We start from the raw sequence: 26,035 nt of genomic DNA, 5'->3' as shown, positions 1-26,035 counted from the left end.
GCTAAAAAAAAACCCAATTTCATTAAGGGTTAGCTTATTTTGCTGAATAACATAACATGCTTGAAGTTTTTTTTTTTTTTTAACAATTTAGCCTATATTATGATGGTGTAAAATTGATAGTGATTTAGGTTATTTGTCTCCATTTGTTAAAATAAATTAGGCTATCGTGCTGACATCTTTCTGAATATCTGAACAATTTAACATATATCATGTACAGTATATTCTCTACGTTATATTGTACATTACAAATAGCTATCTTAGTTTAAACAAAAACATTCCATTAATGAGTTAGGCTAGCCGACACTCCCAAAGGTGTCTCTGGGAATGTTCAAGGTTTTGGAAATGCAACAAACCTTGAACAAATCTCTGGATGGTAATAATCTAACACATAACATGATTTTTACACAACATGATGCAGATGTGATAGTGTCAAGTGTCTGGCTGTGTAGTTCTGTGGAAACAGAAGAATTTTCAGAGTGAGTAAATTGTGTTTAAACCAGATACACGTACTGTATACTCACAGTGTTCTCTTTTATAGATTGTGTTTACTGCCATGTTTCTCCACTAGATGTCCTGGTTGCGCTAAACATGTCGGACAACCCATTATTACTTTTACAGAGTTATAGTAAGATATAGCTTACTAAATAAATAACGCTTTTGATGTTATTTACCAGTACATTAATGCAGAGTATTGTTAGTTAAGAGGCTTTTAAACGAAAACATATTTTCTTTGTTTTTATAATTAATCACAGCTGGAAAGATTAACTAATAGCAAATAGCTAAAAACCAGTAGCTAATATACTGTATATTAATACCACAGTACAATAGGTAGTATTTGAAAGATATTTCAGGTGTTTTACTCTGTTTAGGTAAAAACGTATTGAGAATTCCTTTTCAGAATACAAAATGTAGCCTGTAATTGTACATTTTACGAGATTAAAAAAAGTTTCAAAATGTGTACAGTGAAATTTGGCTGGCGTTCATATCACCAAGGGCAGAAATGTAACATGTCAGATAACTTAATCATTTAATAGGATCACAGAGTGGTTTAGAAAAAAACAAATATATTAATAATAACTAGTTCTCTGTGTTTAATAGTTTTTTTTATATGATGCAAAATTCAGGGTATAAATTACGTTTCCTGCTACTCATTCCACCAATGTGTGAATTACATTTACATTTATGATTAAACTGTTGCCATGGGAGCATGGAGTGTATTTTTAAATCAATCAAAATGCACCTGATACATTTACATTCTGATTGTCAAATAAGCATGTTAAATTATGTAAAAACCAAATATATGTAGCAAATATCTTTACACTATTTGACTGGTAATAGTGTTACAAGTCATTTTAGACAGCCATTGTTTAACCTTGACTCTGGGGCCTAAACAGCTGTCAGTCAGTCCAACTGTGTACACAAACCTGAACCATCAACACTGTGCCCCCTAAACATGAAGAAAACCTGAAGTATTTAAAAAGAAAACAAAAGATGATGATGATGATGATGATAATAATAATAATAATAATAATAATAATAATAATAATAATAATAATAGAAGCAGAAAATAAAACTTTCATTACTGTATTTATGCTAGTGGGGTAAAGAAACTGTGGGAAAGTGAAGTGGGAAGTAAAATACATAGGTTTGATCCTTGCCTCTGGTAGTTGTCTGTGGAGTTTAGCATGTTCTCCCTGTTAAATTAACTGCTTTAAATTGCCCCTAGGTTTAATTTATTAAATCAACATTTAGACAGTTAGTTTGCGTTGCTCTCTCTCTCTCTCTCTCTCTCTGTCTCTCTCTCTCTCTGTAGATGAATGTCTCTCCACCCCTCTGGATAAGTGACTTGTGTGTGGGAGAGCTGAATGATGTCATACTGTTTGAGTAAAGCAATAGGATAGGATCATATGAAGAGTGAAGAGTGGGAGTGAACCGACATCCTCTTCCCAAAACTGACATTAACTTTGTTTTTATGCCAGACAGCCTGAGCTCTCGAACCTTCCTGTGTGACTGGATTACGCTGGTGCATGTGGCTTTTATTATAGCGTTATTATAACGATATTCGGTAGCGAATCGATTGGGACCAGGCGGGCATGGACGCGATTGAACTGATGGAATTAGGCTCAGCCTGACAGTACTGGACACTCGGCTTGCAGTAATGCCACCGCAAGGTGTTGGGGAGTATAAACCCGTGCCAGATCAAGCGGTGCCACCTGTACCACCCAGAAGATTCAGGGGTAAAGATTTGGGCAAACGAAGCCGATGGGGCTCACCGCCGGAGCGAAGGGTAAAATGTGTACTGCTTGGAGATGGGGCAGTGGGCAAGACCAGCCTGATCATCAGTTATACCACTAATGGCTATCCAACTGAGTATATTCCCACAGCTTTTGATAACTTTTCAGGTAATTCATTATTTACATTAATAATCTAAGTATCTGTCTATTACATGTCAACGTAATGAAGACATTTGTATTTAACTGTAAAATCACTGGATTCCTTTTTAAAGAAAAAGAATAAATTAAAAGTAAGTCTTTAAGAGATATGCCTATTTTTATTTAAAATATAGATTTCCAAAGAAAAATAGTAATAAAGTGAGATCTGATCTTAATCATAATAACAGGCACATAGTTAAACCAATAGCAAAAATATTGTGCTTTTCATAGACTTGGTGAACACATTAACTAGTTTGAATGTATGGGATCCTTATTTAATGATTTGCAGAACATTCATTAGCACCAATAAGGTTCAATGTAGCAGCTGATAGCTGTAGCAACCAAATAGTGAGGAGAAATTATACATCATTTTCAAACTGTAAAAACAACTCACTTCAGGTTATGCCACAACTTCTTAATTGGGTTAAGGTATGGACTCTGACTGACCATTCAGTTGAGACATTTTGTAAGATGCAATAAAAACAAAAATGTATGATTTGTTAATTCTTAGGAACCTTTATTTAACTGACAAAAGTACAAATATATGGTTTCCAGTGTTTTTACTGACTGCAAATATAGAATTTGATGCCTGCAACACACTAAACAGAGCTATGCTTACCACTCTTAAATTGCCTTTCCTAACAATTACAGTTTTTAATCATTACTTTTTATCATAAAGTGAAGACATTCCACTGTCTTTCAGCCCATCCGAGAAAAGCTCTGACCCAAACAACTCAGTGGTGTTTTTGCGTAGATATGTAGCTTTCTCTTGGTATAATAGAGTACTAGGTTGCATTTCATGATGCAGTGGTAGACTGTTTTAAGTAACAACAGTTTTCAGAAGTAATCCCAAACCCATGTGGTTATATATCTAGTATAATAATATATAATATAATATAATATAATATAATATAATATAATATAATATAATATAATTAATATAATATAATATAATATAATATAATATAATATAATACAATAGCATGACAGTTTTTTATGCATTGCCATCTGAGGGCTTGAAGGACACACACATTCAACAGTGGTTTCCAGACTTTTCCCACACGAACTGAGATGCTGTCAAGCATGCACAACCACCATGATTTGGCTGTGATAGCTGAGAGAAGCCACAACAAAGTCTGAGCAAAAAGATAAAAGAGTCCTGGCATCACAGCCTCAAAAAAAGTGCAACATCAAAAAGAGAAGCCAGAAATCCTCTGATGATGAAGCAGTGATTATTAGACATACCTCCAGCTAGAGTGAATATGCTTGATGAGGCACAGAGACTGTCGGTTAAAGGAATGAACACTCAATCATTTGTGTCTCCATTCCACCGTTCTGCAGCAGGTAGGCATTATACTGTAATCTGTGCCCCCGACAAGCTATATGGCAGGTGGGCCCAATACAGTCCCAACGTTTCATAAATGGGGTTTCCAATTTATTGGTGTCTTTTGGGTTATTGTCTTGGTGCATCATCCGAGTCCTGTTAAGCTTTAGATGAAGGACTACTTTGCTGACATTTTAATGTAATTCCTAAAAACAATTTTAAATGAAACCTGCAACCTTCTAGAGGCATGGATGTAATTGTGTGTTACTAGTTTAGGTAAAATGTTTATATGACTAAGATGAAGACTAAGATGAAGATCAGGTCACAATTTATAAGTCATTAATGCAGTATAATACCAGTATAATGATTAAATTAATAAAATATAAGCAGAAATCTAGAAATCTCAATGTCATGCCTCATTACTTTTCCTGACACATAAATGATATATAATCTAATGATCTACCAAGAACCATATTTCTACTATTAAACGTTAGCTGTACATATACTTAAGGTTTACTATACTAGTCAAGACTGGTGTGCTAAATAGAGGTAGATGTTTGTATAGTGTCTGATATGGGTGTGTTTTTCTCTGCAGCGGTGGTGGCTGTGGATGGAAAGCCTGTAAAACTCCAGCTGTGTGACACGGCAGGCCAGGTCAGTGCAGCACAGTATTTTTCTGATCCCAACATGTTACACATGTGGTTTAAGGATGGACATGTTCTGTCTATGTAGGCCCTGGCTCCTATCAAAGCATGAGCATGCTAAATGACACTGTTTATAAGAGCATATTGTTTCAGGCCTGATTTGGTTTCTGTAAGATCCTTAAGGATTGTTTCTTTTTAAAGAGATAGAGGAAGTAAAGGTGGTAAACCATTAGAATTATCAATTACTGTGTAGAGTAAGCAGAAAGAAAAGATGGTATAGTTAAGGGATGCTGTATAATACTTTGTCTGTTAGTGTTATGGCTTTCTGTTTAGGTTCAGCAAAAGTTTGCTTTTTAGACCGAATGAGGGTCTTTAGCTTTCCTCCGGTGGGAATGATAGAAATAAGGCAGGCAGTTTATTGTATAGATGTGTGAGGAAAAGACCTGCTCAGGGGGACTGCAAATAGAAAGCTCTCTAATTGTGATGAATGGGTCCTGATCCAGGAAAAAAGAGCCCCAGTTTCGGTTGAGGCACAGCTGGGGCAAGTCAGTGGAAATGTGAGAACTGTGTTTTTTTCGAGAAACCAAGCCGGCTAAGAGGAGAGTGAGAAGGAAAAGATGCCAGAAAGGACATGGAGCAGCACTGATAAAGAAATTAGATGTCTGCTTTTATTTCTCTCACTTCAAAAGCATAAATGGATCTTATGTTTGCTAAATGACACTAAATTTAATACATTTCACTTGTAAACAATTATTTATTCTGCATTTTGCCATTTCGAGAACTTAATGCTAAAATTTAATTTAGTATAATTTTTTACACTTGTTGTTAAAGTTATGATACCTACTTTTTACATGACAAGCAATTTTTCCAACAAATGTTTAAAAACAGATCATTTCACTTAAAATTTACTATATCAAAATTATTCTGTTATAAAGGCGCCCATGTGGCACAGCGGGATATTCCACTAGCACCAGCGCTGAGATTCTGAACACCCCGGTTCGAAACTCGGCATTGCCACCGGCTGGGCGCCATATAGCGGGCATAATTGGCAGTGCCTGCAGGGAGGGATGACAGGAATATGTGGGTGGGGTCTTCAAATGCTGTGCAAGGACCCTGATTGGTGGATAGAGGCGCCTGTGCAGAGTGCATGGGGGGAAAAGGGTGTTGTTAAGGGCTGCGTGTGGGTCGGAGGAGTGAGCAACAATATATCCATCTCAACTGCAAAAAATCGGGAATCCCCAGCAGTGGAAGACAAATTGACTACACTAAATTGGGAGAAAAATTGAATAAGCTTAGGTAGCTTCTGATGAGCTAATTGGCATCACTTCGGTTAATTGGAGGTGGTCTACTTGCCTAATTTGACATTATGGAAACATAAAAAAAAACCAAAAAACTGGTACACCCTTGGGAACAATTTCTAAATGCCTAAAGGTAACATGTTAATATGCAAGTTTAAACATCATGACATTACACAACCATCATACCATTAGATGTGTTCTTTCTCCTAGAGATTAGCATACTTTGGTTAGAAAAAATAAAAATCAATCCAAGAACATCAGCAAAAAACCTTGTGAAGAATCTGGAGGAAACGTGTAGAAAAATGTCTATCAACAGTAAATACATCCACATGACCTAAAAGGTCAGTTAGCAAAGACGTAGCCACTGCTTATTTCACATTCTTAAATTATAGTAGTGATGCTAACAGACCCAGGAGATGGACTGTATACTACGATTCAGTGTCAGGAATTGTGAAAATCTTTAAATAGGTTTAAATGAATGTGACTCTTTCACAGTATAGATTAATGAATAAAGTCAATGAACACGTACGTTTGTCAGTGCCTTAAAATAATTGGAATGCTTTTTAGTGTATCCCACAACAAAAGAACACTATGTTTTAAAGTATTTTTCTTTCTACCTGCATAAAAGTACATTGGTTAATATTTGAATGCTCTTTTATTACAAACAAGGTGAAAATAGCTGTAGAACACAGTAAAACAGAATGTAACATTCAAGTGTATTGTTAACCTGAAAAACAGCACCTAAATAAAAACCTGGATGAGTTTGTTTCCATTTAGATTTACATCATCTAATTAAAATTTCTTTGATGTTGTAAATGAACACGTTAAATAAATTTAATAATTTTTTTGCAAAGAAAAGTTTAGAATTACACTAAGCAACTATAGTAGTTAACTTTATAACTTTTATCGAATGTGATGTTTTTGTGGTGGAAAGTACCCAATTAAGCTGAATAAAAGCTTCGGCATATAAACCAGTTCCAGCCCCAAACTTTATGAGAAAAAGAGAAAGTGAAGAAAAGCTGTGTTAATAAATAACAGCATTTGGCTTTGGCATGCTAGACTCACTGCTGGTTAACATCACAGGGCCAGATAAAATCAAGATAAGAGTCAGCTTGCTTGTGTTGTGCGTTTTGCCATTTAAAAAGTCATTCTGTCATTCACATTACTGCAAATAAATCTACTAATTGTTATTTTAAATTGTAATCTTCACAAAGCTTTGTTTATTGTATCTTATTAATGTTCTTATTAAAAACATGAAATTCTTAAATGAAAGTTTTTTTATATATTATATTGGCACTGTTTGGAATGTAAGGCAACACAGTGGCATAGCTGGCAGAGTGGTTGCCATGCATCCTTATCGACCCTGGGAACCTAGATCCATACTTTATCCTTGCCTATGGTCATTGTCTGTACGAAATTTGGCAATTTCTTCCCATATCTGAGCAATTTTTTCCCAAATAAACTGGGTGGTGGCTTGGCTGCTTAGTGTGCCCTTAGGTCTAAACATGTAAATTTGTGTCCAGTGTCTTGAAAATTCCAAACAAACGTTTGTTCCTAGGAATAGTAACCCGGAGCAGCTATTAAAGAGGCATGCTTACACACTTAAATTCTTATATGTCACGATCCAATTCCTATATGTCACTACATGACATTGTGTGGTAGTTTTAGAGATATTGGACTGCATCCCAAAGGTGTTCAGTGGGGTTGAGGTCAGGGCCCATGGTTACTGAACTTCCTCTTTACTAAACTTGTCAAACTGTGTCTTCGTGGACACTATCTTGTTAAAACTCGTAAGTGCCTTTTCCAGTGAGTTGCTACAAAGTTGGAAGCATGTAATTTATTTTAAATAACTGATTTTATATACATGCTAGCAATGTTTGTAACTAAAACATCCTGAAATGTGCAAGTTTCTTTTAAGCTGATCTGCTAGCTATGTGCTAATGTTATTTATATACAGTAAAATTGCAGTCGTTATGGTAGATCATGACCATTAGTGATTTAATGAGGTGAATCAAGAGAGTCTAGGATCTAAATAGTTTCTACCTGTGACTGCAAGTTAGTTTACTTGACGTTAGCTAGCTGTCCTGTTAACTTGATTTTTGTCTCAAATCAACCACTGCCTAATGCGTATACCATAATTTGAAGGGTAATTTCATATGTTTAGCATAATTGTATGCACTATGGAAGACAATAAAAACTGTGGATGTTCTCATTTATTTATGTAAGTCTGTTACATGGTACAGTGTATCACAAAAGTGAGTACACCCCTCACATTTCTGCAGATATTTAAGTATATCTTTTCATGGGACAACACTGACAAAATGACACTTTGACACAATGAAAAGTAGTCTGTGTGCAGCTTATATAACAGTGTAAATTTATTCTTCCCTCAAAATAACTCAATATACAGCCATTAATGTCTAAACCACCGGCAACAAAAGTGAGTACACCCCTTAGTGAAAGTTCCTGAAGTGTCAATATTTTGTGTGGCCACCATTATTTCCCAGAACTGCTTTAACTCTCCTGGGCATGGAGTTTACCAGAGCTTCACAGGTTGCCACTGGAATGCTTTTCCACTCCTCCATGACGACATCACGGAGCTGGCGGATATTCGAGACTTTGCGCTCCTCCACCTTCCGCTTGAGGATGCCCCAAAGATGTTCTATTGGGTTTAGGTCTGGAGACATGCTTGGCCAGTCCATCACCTTTACCCTCAGCCTCTTCAATAAAGCAGTGGTCGTCTTAGAGGTGTGTTTGGGGTCATTATCATGCTGGAACACTGCCCTGCGACCCAGTTTCCGGAGGGAGGGGATCATGCTCTGCTTCAGTATTTCACAGTACATATTGGAGTTCATGTGTCCCTCAATGAAATGTAACTCCCCAACACCTGCTGCACTCATGCAGCCCCAGACCATGGCATTCCCACCACCATGCTTGACTGTAGGCATGACACACTTATCTTTGTACTCCTCACCTGATTGCCGCCACACATGCTTGAGACCATCTGAACCAAACAAATTAATCTTGGTCTCATCAGACCATAGGACATGGTTCCAGTAATCCATGTCCTTTGTTGACATGTCTTCAGCAAACTGTTTGCGGGCTTTCTTGTGTAGAGACTTCAGAAGAGGCTTCCTTCTGGGGTGACAGCCATGCAGACCAATTTGATGTAGTGTGCGGCGTATGGTCTGAGCACTGACAGGCTGACTCCCCGCCTTTTCAATCTCTGCAGCAATGCTGACAGCACTCCTGCGCCTATCTTTCAAAGACAGCAGTTGGATGTGACGCTGAGCACGTGCACTCAGCTTCTTTGGACGACCAACGCGAGGTCTGTTCTGAGTGGACCCTGCTCTTTTAAAATGCTGGATGATCTTGGCCACTGTGCTGCAGCTCAGTTTCAGGGTGTTGGCAATCTTCTTGTAGACTTGGCCATCTTCATGTAGCGCAACAATTCGTCTTTTAAGATCCTCAGAGAGTTCTTTGCCATGAGGTGCCATGTTGGAACTTTCAGTGACCAGTATGAGAGAGTGTGAGAGCTGTACTACTAAATTGAACACACCTGCTCCCTATGCACACCTGAGACCTAGTAACACTAACAAATCACATGACATTTTGGAGGTAAAATGACAAGCAGTGCTCAATTTGGACATTTAGGGGTGTAGTCTGTTAGGGGTGTACTCACTTTTGTTGCCGGTGGTTTAGACATTAATGGCTGTATATTGAGTTATTTTGAGGGAAGAATACATTTACACTGTTATATAAGCTGCACACAGACTACTTTTCATTGTGTCAAAGTGTCATTTTGTCAGTGTTGTCCCATGAAAAGATATACTTAAATATCTGCAGAAATGTGAGGGGTGTACTCACTTTTGTGATACACTGTACATGCGCCAGGTTTTCAGTATTGCAGTTTATTAGCGGTTACTTAGCCAGTCTGCTGTAATTGCATGGCAGAAGTATACGGTGGTATTTTTAATTAAAACCAGCACTTACAAAAATGAACAAACTCACAACATGCTTGACTACTTCATTCATGACTAACAGGCTTTTCTACTTCTTTCTCGCAGGATGAGTTTGATAAGCTTCGGCCTCTGTGCTACACAAACGCTGACGTCTTCCTGCTGTGCTTCAGTGTAGTCACACCCTCCTCGTATCTGAATGTCCGGGAGAAGTGGGTGCCCGAGATCAGACGCCACTGTCCACGAGCTCCAATTCTGCTAGTGGGCACCCAGACTGACCTCCGACAGGACGTCAACATTCTCATCCAGCTAGCAAAGTACAAGGAGCGGCCGGTGGAGCCACACGAAGCTTACATGTGTGCTGAGGAGGTACGAGCCGTGTCCTATATGGAGTGCTCAGCACTGACACAGAAGAACCTGAAGGAGGTTTTTGATGCAGCGATATTGGCTAGCATTCAGCACACAGACAGCCAACAGCAGAGGCTGAGTAAACGTACACCCAACAAAATGAGGACGCTGTCTGAGTCGTGGTGGAGAAAATACTGCTGCCTGGCTTAGAGAGACTCATGTGATTTAGGAGTTTTTATTGTGGACTTCAACAGAGATTGCTGGAATAATTTGTAAACAGATTTTAAAACCTGGCACACAGTGCAGATGAGGATAAGTGAGATGGAAAGATTCATTTTAGCTAGACTGATCTGCAGTGGAAAATTGATACGTCACTTTAGAGATGAGTTTTACCCTCTATCAACACTTAAATGTGACTGATTGGGGTCACAGTGGAAAAACACTGGGCACAGTGCAAACATACACCCTTGGTAGAGCATAAAAGCCAGAATATCACACAACTGGAGAAAAAAAAACATAAAACCTGAAGGAAACCCATAAGGGAATGCCCAGAAATTTAACTGGGTGAGCTGAAAGGCTGTAGGCTGAATTGCCATTCATCAGTAACCTGCACTTCTGGTTGTGACCTGTCACCAACATTATTTTAAAATAAGTCTTTTTGTAAACATAGTTTTCACAACAGTTTATACAGTTTTGGTGCATTTAAAGTTTTGGACATGGAACATTTTAAAAAAAAGTTATGTAGACCTTTTTCTGACCTGGTATTGCAACAGTTTTCCTGTAACACTAATGTAGTACGATATCCCAAGACTACTCAGCCTACACTGTAAAATTACAAAACCTTCCTGGGTGGTCCCAACAAGACATTCGTTTGCCAGTATTCAGGTTATTTCCTGGACGACTGGCCTTTCTTAGGCTAAAATATTTTGGTTTTCTTTTGACATGTGGCCAAACCTTGCCTTAGTAGAGCTCCAAACGTGTTAAACCTCTATCTCTCAGAAATAATCAGAGTAGGAGCAGATGTTTTGGTGTAGCAGTTATTTGACATCTGCTCTTTGTCATCAATCTGGGCAGCTAACGGTCAGCCCCTTTTAAAAACAGCTGAACAAAAAAACAAGATTAGGACTTGTTTACTTTATGACCTAATTCTGAGCTTCCATTCAAAACATACCATGAGGTCATGGTCACTTAGTGAGCATATACTAGAGCCATTAAATCTTGTGTGTGGTTTTACTCATTCCAATGGTTAAGTAAAAGTTTTTAATTAGTGTTTAAATTACAATGTTTGGTAGGTATGGGATTGACTGTGTATCTGTCATGATGATACTGTGTGGGTTAGGGGTCAGTGTTTATTTCAAGTGAGTAATTTCATGTAAAACCAAGGATTGCAGTGAGTTACATTAAGATTTCACAAACCAACATTATTAATGGTATTATTTAACAATAGTAGCTATTTAAAAATACAGTGATCAAAAAATAATCTTTGTCAACGATTCATATAGTTTTTTTTATGTGAAACATCATGTATTATTAATTATTAATATTATTATTGATGAAAATAATGCTAATTAATACTATAAATTATGTAGCATTATGGAAATCTTAATGTAAGTGTTACTGTAGAATTTACTGATTAGCATAGCCAAATATTTGTAAAGAACAAAAATCCACCTTAAACAGTTTTTATTTTTTTGTTTGTGCATAGTTAGCTTTACCCTGGGCAGGGTTGTGGTGGGTCCAGAGCCTATTTATTATGGAGCAACTCACACCCAGGGATTATGCAGACTAGCCAGTTTTCTTAACAACTGCACATCTGTATTTGTAATTGTTATATAATACAGTATTGTGACATTCAATATTTATAAGTATGCCAAACTTTTTTTCTTTTTTTATAGTCTACATTACCCACAATGCCATTTAAGAACTACTTTAATGTAGTCTTTCATCTCATAGATCCTCAATTAGCTACACAATTTCTATCCTAATGGAAATAACCGAATAGAACAATAAACAGCACATTACCAAAATACTTTACAAATATTTTATTATAAAAATGAAATACTGTTTTAAGGTGAACTTTTACTGTACATTCCTGAAAGCCTTAATGATGTTACTATTTAGAAACAGCATTTTAATATCAGCGTTTAGAGTATTTTAGAGTATATTTTTTAAGATATATATTTTATGTAAATATGATACCATGTTAGAAAAAATGCCTACAATTAATTATTTTAATATTTTATATACATATGATACCATGTTAGAAAAAATGCCTACAGTCACGAGCCCCAAAGTATTATGTATATCTCAGGTAAATCAGTAACTGGTGTTGAATACTTTTAAATAAGATTATTTGGGTTTGTTTAATCACAAAATCATTTATGTATTGCTTTAAAATATTTGCTTTTGCTGTCAAAAATAATAATGCAATTTTTAAATTAGAAATGATCCTGGGTTCAGATGTTTGTAATAATGTAAGTACTACATTATACTACTTTCCAAAATTTTTACTGTAAGCTATATTTTTTTATTGCAGAGCTTTATTCTTGGGTAAAATATTTCTCAGGTCCACCCACATCAGATAAACTGGAAAGATTGGCTGCTGATATGGGACATAAACATGTGTAAAATAGAGTGGTATTTAAAAGAAAGGTTAAAGTTTCACTAGATAAGCAGGAGTACAAACAAGGATCAGTAAGGTTGCCATTGCTCAACGGGCTTGTATTAGAACTAAATTAGAATTCAAAACTCAACTAAAAAAAAAGCTTATCATGTAAACCATTTACAGAGTGTACGTGAATATTAAGGGTAGGTTAAAGGAAGTAAGAGTTTTTGGCTTTCTGAATGTGAATACTGTAAAATGTATGTGTAAAACAGAAAGCTCAACAAATAGTGACAAAACACGTTTGAGCAGAGCGTAAAACATGCAAAGACAACTGGAGTTCAGCGCTGTTTAAAACACAATAGCTGGTATATTGGTATTGTTACATTGGAAAAGTAATGGGTACACTGTGGTTGACTTTGGCTTTTAAAACTCTATTGATTAAATTAAACTGACTTCTGTCTGGCAAAAGTAAATATCAACTGCTGCAATACTGTTTGCAGAAGCAAAGTCATCCAAGTAAATGTTGGTTCTTTTTTTTATCAATACTCATACCTATTGTCTATGTGGAAAATAGATTTTTATGTATAAAGCATCCCTGCAACACTGTGAACTGTCCCATTTTTGTGTTAGGATTACTGTAGGGATCTAGTCTCAACTAACACAGAGATAAAGGTGCAAAATGTAAACATGATGCTGTATTTTAAACAGAATAAATACATGTTTTATACAAGATCATTCTGTGCCTTAATATGTTAAAGAAAAATTCTATCCTAAATGACTTGCACATTTAAATGTATAAAAAGTGTGATCTTGATTCTTTAATGATTCTCAAAGGTCCTTATTTTGTTTTTATTTTAGTTTTTCCTCTACAGTTTGCTATGCCATGAGCAGTGCTGTTAAATCCACTGATAGCGTGTTAATAGCGTGTTAAGTTTTTCCACGTAGTTAAGTTGATCTTTGATCAGGAACAATCTGAATCACTACAATTCATAAACTCCCCTTTTGTAAATTTAGAGCTTTTCAAAACACTGGCTACTCTAGCTTCCAACTCATGTCATTTTAAGATGGTATCACATAAAGTAACAATAAAAAGTAAGAATCTGGAATAAGTGCTGTTTCAGGTCTTTAAAGTTAAGACTGAACTGCCCCTTATTTTAACTCGACTGTGTCAGAGAGCTGAACTGCATTATTGAACTTTGAGTTTAGGTTTTTCTTCAAGTATTATAAATAATAAAGACCACTGTGAATGCACAGGTAGTTACAGGGCAGTGGTAACTCAGTCATCTCTGTTATAAGCAGATGATGGTGTCAATTAGCACCCTCGCTGCTAGGCTTGAAGCAGCTGGGATAAAAATCAGTACATCCAAGATTGAGGCTATGGTACTGTCTCGGAAATGCATGGGAAGCCTCATCAGGTGAGGGGTATAAACCTGGCCCTAATGGATCTTGTTCATGAGTGGTGGATAAAGAGAGCACAAGATAAATTGTGACAGTGGTTTTGCAGTCATTGTACTGGTTTGTGGGAAGGAAGAGCTTAGTCCTCCTCTCTGTGTACCAGTCAGTCTATGTTCCTGTCTTTACCTGTGGTCATAAGCTTTGGGTAATGATCGAAAAAGTAAGGTTGTGGGTTTGGGTACTTTACAAAAATGCCCCTGAACAGCTCCAGCTAGAGCCAACCACAAATAATTATTTTCTGTCACTTTTATTCAAGAGGCTGTTTGCCTGTGTTACCAAATCCCTCCTAGGAGCCCTTTTAAAATTAAATTAAAAGCATTTGCTAACATTCACCGTGTCTGCACTTGTTAACATTTAACCACACAGAAACACTTAATTTAACTCAACACTTGTGTCACACATGTGCTACACTTGAAAGCTTGTGTGCTTTATTAAACTGTAGAACAGCAAAAATCAACAGTTTCCCCAAAGGCAGTTGTTAGGAAAAAGAAAAGAGAATCACATTTGATGGCCCTATGACAATATGAGGTAACAGAATAAGAAGTTCATCTGTTTCCTAGGATCATCTGTTCCTAATTTCCTGAGTTCACTTTGAAGGACAGCTGGAGTCCCATTATGTCACTGTGTGAAAAAAACACTCTTGCTCAGTCTTATGTAAGAGCCCCCCTTCGTTCAACCAGAGGGCACTTGAACTTGTTTGTGTGTATTTATGTGCAGTACTTTAAATAAGTTTCAGCACTTTTAATTATTTTTACTTTAATGTCTCAGATTACACATTGTAAATATGTAAAGTTTTTAGTTTATCTTTAGGACAATGTCAAGCAATCAGATAATGCAAAAGCCTTAAAACTTACTATGATAAAAATATATATTTAACAAGTATCCAAAGTAAATGTAGGACAAGCTTTCAGTCTCAACTACCTAGTCAAATGCACCACCTTGCCAAGTTAATTTGTTACTAGTCTGCACATGTGCACAGAATTTGTGATTAGTTGGTTTTCGTTTTTATAGATACAAATAAATCACTTTTTGAAGGCTAATGTAGTATAGGCTCTAGAGAGCAACTCAGTGAAGTATAAATTAAGCATTCAAAACAAAGTACAGAAAAGTACAGATCTGGAAAAAAATCACTAAACATATATTGGAGCTCAGTTAAGTCAGTCATAGACGGTTAAGAAGAAATAAAAATGCAGCCACATTACCTAGGTCAGACTGTCTTTTTAATCTCTATGCAAAGAAATTGGACAGACATTGGTTTAAATACCTACTCTGACTGTCACAAGTTGCAGAAGAGTTGCAAAAGTCTGGCTAATGGCAGCATTCATGAGTAAGGTGTTTACCTCAAAGGGATAAGTGTTTTACCCAAAGGGCCTTACAGAGGTGTAAGATTTTGTGAAATTACACATGGAAGACAAAGTGGCAGAGAAGTGTTTTACTTACAATCTGGTCAGAACTGATGGTGTTAAGTACAAAGAAGTGTTGATTATAAACCTACTTTTCTTTGTCAGAAAGGTTTCACTGCTAAGCTAATCACAATGACCCAAAGCAATACTGCCAAAGAAAAAGAGAATTGCCTAAGTAGTCTAGTCAATGTCCTGCTAACCATTACAATCATCTCTAGTTAAGACTTTAAAACTGCAATATAAAACCTTGCCCCAACCAAGCTACGCTGGTAGAACTAGTGACGAATAATTTAGTGAAGAGGAATTGACCATCACAAAATAAATAAAGACTTAAAAATGAATAAAGACTCAAAAAGGCAGGCGGTTTCTTCTTAGTCTAAACAAGTCTTGTTTGTGGGAGATTGGGGCTGAATATGCTTAGGTATAGGTCAGGTTTTCAGAAAGTAATTGCCATTAAACTTTATTGTAATTGCCTTGCAAAATGGCAACTTCTTCTATCACAATTAACATTAAATCAGGTCCAGACCTTTAAGTTATTGAGAACCAAATTCTCTTAAAATCATGAAAGCGCTGAAAAAAACACATGCTTTTCTTTTGATCACTTGCCTTGACATCTTTTCATTATCCTCATTTCTAAGAATCAATTTTCTTGATGTGAACTGTGTAAGTGCTGCACAGAAAAATAACACGGTGGACGTTAAATTGTTTTACGAGTTCAGACTGCACACTGCTTTAAGAACAGTGCTTTGAGTCTGTGAGCGTGTCTGGTAGAAATTACGGTCTTACAGAATTATTGGCACTTTGTGTGTTGGTTTTTAAGCCATGTTAATAAAAGTAAACAGTGATGTTTGCTGTGTTTGTGAAGAAATGTGTTGAGGAAACATTTACAAATTGAATATAGTGGACATTGATGCAGCTTATAAAATATCAATAAATCTACATACCCGATTACTATTATTAAATGCCATCAGGTCGATATTGACTCCTGTCGACCATATAGATAGTGTTTCTCCATAACATAGGTGTACCTAATAAAGTGATTGGTAAGTGTATTTTTAATAAACTTGTTTAATCTTTATATATTGTTGCTATATTTGAAAAACGTATTGTAAATATTATTTAAAATAAAATCACCTGGTTTTATTACAATATATGCTCCTATTGGTTGGGAAGATTTTCTGCAGTCAAACACTACAACCTTGGGGATTGGGACAAATTTCAGGATGGGAGACTGGCTGACGTTTTCTGCTCAATTCTATCTCTAAGTATTGGTTACTATTTCAATGTTACAGAAAAGATGACTGAAACAGAGAACAGTATAGTGCGAGTGTGTAAAGTTAGAACAGATCTGACCATCGTTATTCTGTCAAAACGGCAGATGTTGCCTCAAACAAACCACTTTCCAATTGCCAGCTGTTTGCAAATCTGCTTTCAGTTGGTTGTATTGAGCAGCGGAGGTCTTTTGTTAGGTCTGTCTATCTTTGCTGAGGCTAGCTTCTGTTTCTGCTGCTGTCATTGTTACTAGAAACTAGAAACAACACAGCCCAGTTTAGAAATGTATCCACCCTCCTCACTTCTGCTGGTCACTTCTACTCTAGCTCTGCTGTAGGTACGAGCAAACTTTGCCTAGAGTCTCTTTCAAAAAAAAGAAAACCTACACTGTGCTTATCAAGTGTGTGAGAAAGAACAGCTGTGTAGATCTGACACTAAACCTTACAGTTGTGTTACCCTGGATAGTTAACATGTGTAAATCTGTCTTCTCCTGTATCGCTGAATCCATCTGCTTTATTTGGTATATTTGTTCTGTTGGGGTGCTGGAGGTTTTTGATATTGTTCTGCTCATGCTTGGCACAGTTCCAGTCATCTGGCACTCCTCCACACACTCTGTCTTGTTTTCACCCCTTTTCTGCCTTTCTGTTGTGAAAGCAGCAAGTGTTTTTCTGGGAATGGTGACTCACTTTTCTTCAGAGTATCTCCATAGCCTTACTTTTATTAGATGGGTTTACTTGACACTATTTGTAACTTCAATGTGTTTTTGCAAGAAAGTAGAACTTTTTCATGGTTGCCGTCAAAATTAAACCTTTTTTTTATTAAAAAAAATATTGTACAGTAGGTTTGATGTATAAAATCAATGTCTTTAAAGGTCAGAGATTAGTGACTTTTATTAACTCAGAAAAAACTTAATTCAAAGTCACAACTTATTGAAACAGAGATTTTCCAAACACATTTGTGGAAAAAAAAACAGTAAGTGTAATAATCAGAACTTTCTAGCTATGTTTTTATGCAGTTAACTAGCTGACCTGCTAGTGGATATTATAGTACATCTTGACATATTTGCTACTATTAAATACATACTTAAGATATTTCATATAATAATATATGTGGGGGTATGATGGTACAGCAGATAGTGTAGGTACCACACAGCTCCCAGGTCTTCGGGGGTAATTCCCATTTACATTTACATTTTCGGCATTTATCCAGAGCGAACTACAGAAGTGCTTCCATAGTAAACATTCCAAGAACACAAATCTGCTAAAAAACAGTGTAAATTCAATCAATCAGTGCAACAATGCAGACAACAGTACGCATAACAGAAATTATACAGACAGCACAGTAACTATGATGTCATTTTGAGGTGATGGGAAATTGCAATTTAAGGACAGACCCAATGTTTTGTGCAAGTGTGAATATATATTGTATAACTGTAGATTCTAATCTTTTAAGTGCAGCTACACAGGATTTTGAACAGTTTTTAGAGTTTGTTAATAGGAGACTGTGGGAAAAACACTTTTGGTGTGCTGCGCTGCTTTAGTTTGAACTGCCCTGAAGCATTTACCAGAATGTCATTGTTCAAACAGGCAATGACAGGGATGAGAAAGGTCTTCAGTAATATTTCCCACACACTGTAATCTGCACTTGTACTCGTACATTTGTATATGATGGTTATTAAAATGATCTTATTCCTGTATGATGGACAACAGGACAACACCTGATGTCTAGCAGCTATGGAATGATTGTAATAAAAACTGAGCAGTAGCTAACAAACAAAATTCTTAGGGGTTAAAATGCATATTGGTGAAGTGAAGGCCCTTGTTTAATGCATCCTCAATGGACATGTTTGCTCTGTTCTAAGTCTTCGGTAGTGTTTCTTAGAATGAGTTGCTCCAAGATCTTTCTCAGAACAGAAGTTAGAACAGAAGTTGAGGCAATGGTACTGGGCTAGTAATCAGAAGGTTGCTAGTTCAAGGCCGACCTCCGCCAAGCTGCCACTGTTGAGCACTTGGACAAGGCCTTTAACCCTCCTTATCTTGCACTGTATACTGACACAATTGTAAGTTGCTTTGGAAGCATCTACTAAATGCCATAAATGTAGATGTAAATGTAGAGGAACTGGCCTAAAATCATTCTAGATAGAGATCTAACTTATTAAGCTGTCTTGGAACCAAAAGAGCACAGATTTGGATATGACAGTAAATAATATGCAGAATTTAACTCCTGTTTATGCTTCCTAGTTTTGAACTCTTGGCCTTTTATTCTCTCTATCTCTTTTCAGTAGGGATGCACTCTAGCATGAGCGGTGTGATGTCATAATGATGAAATGCAGAGCCTGGTCACTGTTAGGTCAGAACTCCACCTCAGCAAGCTGGAATTCTCTAGCTTCTGCTGATATATGGTTTGTTTGGCTTTTTGGTGAGGGGACTTTAAAACGATTTTCTTTTAATTAAGATAATCAAGTAAGGTGATGTTAAAATATCACTACTGTTATGCAGAATCTTTAACAGATGTATAAGCATTGTTTTTTAAACAAATATTATCTACCCATTAAATAACAAAATAATACCACATTAAATGCAGCTCAAGTTTTTGGCAGTACCTACAAAACATTTCAAACCATTTTTTCATGACATTGTCTAGACAAAGGCATATGTTTCTTCAAAATGCAAAGTGCTAAATGGTGCCTCTGCAGATGTACAACACACCCCCATTCCATGACAGATGCTGGCTCTTGAACTTTGCATTGGTAACAATGGGAATGTTCCTTTTTCCATTTGGCCCGGAGAACAATTTGAAAGATGGACTCATCACACTACAGCATACATTTCCACTTTGTGTCAGTCCAGTTCTAAACTTGAGCCCACATTTTTAGTTGTTGGTAATTTATGGATTCTATTTTGCATAGCAGAATCTTAACTGCATTTGTTGATGCAGCTGCACACTGTATTTACTGATCAAGGTTTTCTCAGGTATTCTCCAGCCAATGTGATTAAATACATTACAGAAGCAGGTCGGGATTCAACATCCAGTTGGAATTCAACATTCAGACATGATTGGCTATGTGTGAGGAGACAATGGCCAAGGCCCTGCGACGGATTAGCATCCTGACCAGGGAGTGTTACTGCATTGCAACCAGGGATTCCAGAGAAACCAGATCCACTCTGCCCTGACCAGAATATACTGGTGGTAAAATCTATTTGCTTTATTCCCTCTCAGCAGTTTATCTGTTCCTTCCATTGGAAAATTAACCACTGTTTACAAGCACCAGCCTTTTCCTAAATCGTTGTCACTTCAGTTTACTATATACCCTCCCAATCCTGGAAAAAATCATGTTATCACAGCTTATGTGCAATGGAATTTGAACCCAGCAGCTATTTTTTACAGAGCGTTTTTTCCCCTCTTATCCGGTTTGTCACATGTACTGTACAGAGCAGCAGCTGTTATCCACTCTACACTGATAGTAGAGATGTGACTTCAGCAGGGCAGTCAGTTTGGTGCCAGTAATGTTATGAAATAAAAAAACAGACAGTGAAAGAATGTGTGTATTCAGAATATTATAAAATATTATTTAAATTCACCAGCAGCTGGAACAATGTTGGCAGTACCAGCAGTGGTACAGTAACATGCCCACATGTCATCCTATTATGGGTCGGCAGGAAGCATGAACGGGCAGATAAGTGGCAATGTTGGTCCCTTTAAGCAGCACCTTAAGGGCAGTCTATGCACCTAATTAAGAATTAATCACTTTAGCCCGAGGTTTACCAAGCTGTGAGCCAGTTCTTCTCTGGGTACTCTCATTTTCTGCCATTTGAAATAGCTGATTTAAAATTTGATGATGGGTTTGATTTTGATGTCAATGCATGGATAAAGTTAAAAGTGTACGTAGACTTGTGGGGCGGCACAGTGGCTTAGTGGGTAGCACTGTCGCCTCACAGCAAGAAGGTCCTGGGTTTGAACCCCAGGTGGGGCAGTCCGGGTCCTTTCTGTGTGGAGTTTGCATGTTCTCCCCGTGTCTGCGTGGGTTTACTCCGGGTGCTCCGGTTTCTTCCCACAGTCCAAAGACATGCAAGTGAGGTGAATTGAAGATACTAAATTGTCCAGGACTGTGCTTGATATAAACTTGTGAACTGATAAACCTTGTGTAATGAATAACTACCGTTCCTGTCATGAATGTACCCAAAGTGTAAAACATGACGTTAAAATCCTAATAAACTAATAAACTAAAAAAACATAGACTTGTGAGGAACAAGTTTGCCATGACAACTGTTCTACAAAGTTTACAAAAGTTTATTGTGGATTTAGTGAAAATACGCTGGGTCAAAAATTTGCATACTAGAACAGCCAAGCTTTGGATATAATTTACAGTAGTTTTTTTTTTTGGTGATTTGGACAATAAACGATGTGTTTTAATAATCTGGTCACAAAAAAACAGTGACAAACATAATCATCTCCCAAAACTCCCAAACCCCTGACTTCCACTGTTTGCAGTAAAAATAAGCACTTATTTATTATGGTGTGTTGTTTTGCTTGTGTGTCCCATATGTCACTGTCTCATCTCTCAAGCTTCCTATAAATGGATGAATTCAGCAAAAAGAAAATCTGCAAGCTGAGAGCTTGATAATGGAGCCAAGCACATCCTTCTTAGATAGGAAGTCTGTTTTACTTTCCGTGAGCCTTATCTGTGTGATCCTTCCCTCCCTTTCGCCCCTTCATCCTTTCATAGATCCTGTTTCTCAGTAAGGTATGCTCTGATCACAGCTCTGCTGAATGATGTGTGCTGGAACTTGTCTACTGCGTTCTTTCAAATATCTGGTGTCACACACATAAGCTTCAATAATCAGCATGGACCAGGCCCTGTGGAGGACCTTGTGTTCCTGAGTCATTTCTGTAACAATATTTGTAGTCACCCTTTAGTACAGTCTAGTCATGCCAGAAACTTGAATTTATGCACATTCAACCCATCCTTGAGCATTTTTTCAGCTTTTTATAGACTCTTTATAGACTCTCATTTAGAATGTTCAATTTACCACATTTACATCTGGATGATCTATAAGTGAGTTTTTTTTTTTAAATAACCCATTATGATTTGACCGTAGTAATATTGTGGTTAAAATCCATTATTTAGATTTGGAAGAAAAAAAGTATTTAACTTTGTTGTCTGTATGGTTTAACTTTATTAAAGTTGTGACCTGGGCAGTTGTGACCTAGTGGTTAAGGTACTGGACTAGTAATCCAAAGGTTGCTGGTTCAAGCCCCACCACTGCCAGGTTGCCACTGTTGGGCCCTTGAGCAAGACCCTTAACCCTCAATTGCTTACTGTCACAGTACTGTAAGTCGCTTTGGATAAAAGCGTCTGCTAAATGCTGAAAGTGTAAATGTAAAATGTATAAACACCAGATGATAACTATTTTATTTTCTCATTTTAATTAGAAATCAGGCTACATTTAATACAAGTCACAAAATTATTATCATATTGAACACTTCTACAGCTATATTGCAGCCCCACACACCAAAGAAAATACAAGTGTATATAAATAAATAAGTTTAATTAATTTGCAAAGTTAAAACAAAGTGTTTGTGGGAATTTGATTCCATGCAGTCAAAGGCCACAATGTTGTAAGCATATATATTATTTTATATATTTTGTTAGCAATGGGTGTGACTGAAACACCTTAGTTTAGTAATTAGGAAGAGACTGCAAATATTTTGACCTTATAGTCTTTGTCTCATAACACATGTATAATTTTTGCTATGCTCTTTAAACACTAATATGCAGTTGCTCTAGGGTAAACCTTTGCAACCTTTAACATCTGGAACAACCTGCACCACTATGCAAACAAGCAACAGTTTTAAGCTGGTACCAGTGCTGGGTTAGGTGATAACATATCTGCGCCAAAATTCACAACGATTCTTTTCAGCCGAGTGGCATCAATAAAAGGTCCCCATGGAGGCGCAATGGGGTCACCATGAACAATTGACTTACGGAGCTCCCCTCTAACAGCTGCGCTCACCTCATTAGCATTCAATCCACAGTCACTTGAATTTATCATGAACTACACAAGACCAGCCAGCGCCACGATTTAACAAAGCACACAGAGAAACTTCATAGAAGAAAAAAGCCTCAGTTTGAGTGGACATGCTTGAGATGAAACAGGTCTTATAGGGCCATTTTAATATAACTTAACATTTTATTTTGTCAATATAAAGCATTTAAACAAATGTAAACATGAAATTAACCAATCAGATTTAGCTTGTGTTTTCAATATAACACTTCAGTACCCTGTGTGTTTTTTGCATTTTATTTTTCATATCATGATTCTGGTTTATATTTTACTTTAATTGACAATGATTACTTTTTTTAATAACTACAACCTGTGCAAAAATAAATGCCGACTTTAAGAAATGCATGAATAAACACTTTAATTTAACAGGATGGCCTAATCAATGACTGATGTTCACTTTGTGTTTGGCTAAGTGCTCATTGTCTTCAAATCTAAAACATGGCATGAGCATCAGCATTGTTGGGGCTCCCATAGGGCCCCTGAATGCTCAGAGTGACCTCCAGCAGTTGTGCCTCCTTTTTGTGCCATTTAGCAAACGCTGGACTGATCAAAAAAGAACCAAGATCAACCCCCCTCTGTTCTTCCCTCTTGAATCCTCCCTCCCTCACTTCTTTCGCTTTGCTTGTGCCTCCCAGGCTGTTTCCAATAGTGATGGGTTGGGAACAATGCTGAACTCTGTGTAGCATGAAGTACTGTGGAGGCGACAAAGCCTGACAAACCGCTTTCAACCTGCACTTCACAAACACACTAGACTTTCTGCCTAGTATTAAAATAAACTGCCTAATTTTAGAGAGCTTTACATACAACGTGCAACAGACGCTCCCATATTAGACCCAAAATTCTCAGGAACATAAATGGATTCCAATCAGTTTCATGCAAAATAAACATAACATTTTCCAGTCTGCGTTATTTGTAAAATACATACATTAACTACAAATATAAGAGTAATTTACATTCATGATGCACAGATCATTCAAAAGGTCACAGAGGTTATTTGGGGCCAGATATGTTGCACGTCTTGCTGCCCAGGCTGTACAGGTCAAAGGTTGAAGACGTAAAAAATTGATAATACACTCCCCCTAAAAACAGACATACAAACAATTGTCAAAATCATGTAGTTACTCAATGTAATTAGTGGTTTTGGCTACTTCAGCAAAAAACACTATTAACAGGTGCAACAAATCATGCGCTTGTGTAGCAGTGATAAGATTGTTTATAACACTTAAAAAATTACAACCCAAAAGCAACTTTAAACACTAAAAAACAACAAAATGACGGGGCTGCACAGAGCCCTTATTTTCAAAAACCTAAAAAAAAAAACAACGCTAAAAAATAAGTGTCCAAAAAAACATTTATATAGTAATAAACTTATACTATATACACTGATGAGGCATAACATTAAAACCACCTCCTTGTTTCTACACTCACTGTCCATTTTATCAGCTCCACTTATCAGCACTTTGTAGTTACTGACTGTAGTCCATCTGTTTCTCTACATACCTTTTTAGCCTGCTTTTACCCTGTTCTTCAATGTTCAATGATCAGGACCCCCACAGAACCACCACAGAGTAGGTATTATTTAGGTGGTGTATCATTGTCAACACTGCAGTGACACTGACATGGTGGTGGTGTGTTAGTGTGTGTTGTACTGGTATGTGTGGATCAGACACAGCAGCACTGCTGGAGTTTTTAAATACTGTGTCCACTCACTGTCCACTCTATTAGACACTCCTACCTGGTTGGATCACCTTGTACATGTAAAGTCAGAGACGATCGCTCATCTATTGCTGCTGTTTGAGTTGGTCATCTTCTAGACCTTCATCGGTGGTCACAGGACGCTGCCCACAGGGTGCTGTTGGCTGAATATATTTTTGGTTGGTGGACTATTCTCAGTCTAGCAGTGACAGTGAGGTGTTTTAAAAACCCCATCAGCGCTGCTGTGTCGGATCTACTCATACCAGCACAACTCACACCACCATGTCAGTGTCACTGCAGTGCTGAGAATGATCCACCACCCAAATAATACCTACTCTGTAGTGGTCATTGGAGAGTCCTGACCATTGAAAAACAGCATGAAAAGGGGCTAACGAAGCATGCAGAGAAACAGATGGACTACAGTCAGTAATTGTAGAACTACAAAGTGCTTCTATATGGTAAGTGGAGCTGATAAAATGGACAGTGAGTGTAGAAACAAGGAGGTGGTTTTAATGTTATGGCTGATCGGTGTATATAGTAATATAAAGTAAAATAAAAGTAATGTTAGCCTTTTTCACTATGAACTAAGCTAACAGGTTCATGTCCACCACTCACACCACTTCTCGTTCCTGTCTTAGGTTCTTTCCTTTCAGTTGTTAATAAACAGATCTTTCTTTAAAATGAGACATGATGCTCTGCTCCCTGATCACTGCTAGCAAGTACCGTTTGCTCCTGGTTTAAGGACTAAACCATTTCAATATAAACAGGGGGAAGGGGTTGCAATACAGAAATCTGGATGTTTACTTTTTGCAAGAAAAGAGTTTCACTTTTAAAAAGTAGTTTTTAATAAAACATTCAAAACTCTGTCTGTCACAGGTCCTTAGAATCATTCTAACCCCCCTTCCCCCAATCCGTATACAGGGCTCTGCTCAGCACAAGGACAGCATTCAAAATGTTTGCCGTTGATGTTTGTCGGAGGGGCTGCAAATTGATCTTCCACTCGGCCTGAGCCAGCACATATAAAGCTGCCTAAAGAATAAACAGGGCTTGGCAGACCGACCTGCTGGGTCTGGAAGGGAAAGTCACTGTAGCACTGCTCCTGCCCTCACAAGGTCAGCTCAGTGAAAGACTGCACTGTTAATATTCAGCCTCACAAAGCCCCCTTACTCTTTAAACTAACAAACCTCATGTTGTTTAGAGCCTTACAGCACAGTAGTAATGTTATGTTCTTCTGCTGTTAGTTGCGTAAGAAATCATTTTTTATGCCCTACACTAAAGTTTTAGATAAAAACAACTTGCCAAAAGGACCCTCATTAATTCAAGACTATTTATGTAACTGCTATTAAGTAAATTGGCTCATGCACAAGCAGTGGTCAAGCTGTGCAGAGACACACAGAACATTACAGCTTTCAAATGTTCAGTTACAAAACCTAAAATTAAAACTTGATACAAATTTAAGCACAGCCACCCCTGTGCCTACACAAATCCAGTTTAATAACACGCCACTAGAAAACAAGACAATACAGACTTTCAAG

The 26,035-nt window shown here is 37.2% G+C and overlaps 1 protein-coding gene across 1 annotated transcript; it reads left to right on the top strand.

Annotated features, from left to right (window-relative positions):
• Positions 1 to 322: 322 nt before the first annotated feature.
• On the top strand, positions 323 to 13,342 carry rhoua (ras homolog family member Ua). The gene is made up of 4 exons (XM_062995643.1): positions 323 to 476; positions 1,814 to 2,402; positions 4,352 to 4,410; positions 9,766 to 13,342. Exons 2-4 carry the CDS (start codon positions 2,159 to 2,161, stop codon positions 10,213 to 10,215), a joined length of 753 nt encoding a protein of 250 aa, XP_062851713.1. The 5' UTR covers positions 323 to 476; positions 1,814 to 2,158; the 3' UTR covers positions 10,216 to 13,342.
• The last annotated feature ends 12,693 nt before the right edge of the window (positions 13,343 to 26,035 follow it).

This window comes from Trichomycterus rosablanca, chromosome 5, assembly GCF_030014385.1.
Source record: "Trichomycterus rosablanca isolate fTriRos1 chromosome 5, fTriRos1.hap1, whole genome shotgun sequence".
In the NCBI taxonomy this organism is placed as follows: Eukaryota; Metazoa; Chordata; class Actinopteri; order Siluriformes; family Trichomycteridae; genus Trichomycterus; species Trichomycterus rosablanca.
The sequence above is the reverse complement of the archived record's forward strand: the minus strand, read 5'-3'. Positions and strand labels throughout refer to the sequence as shown.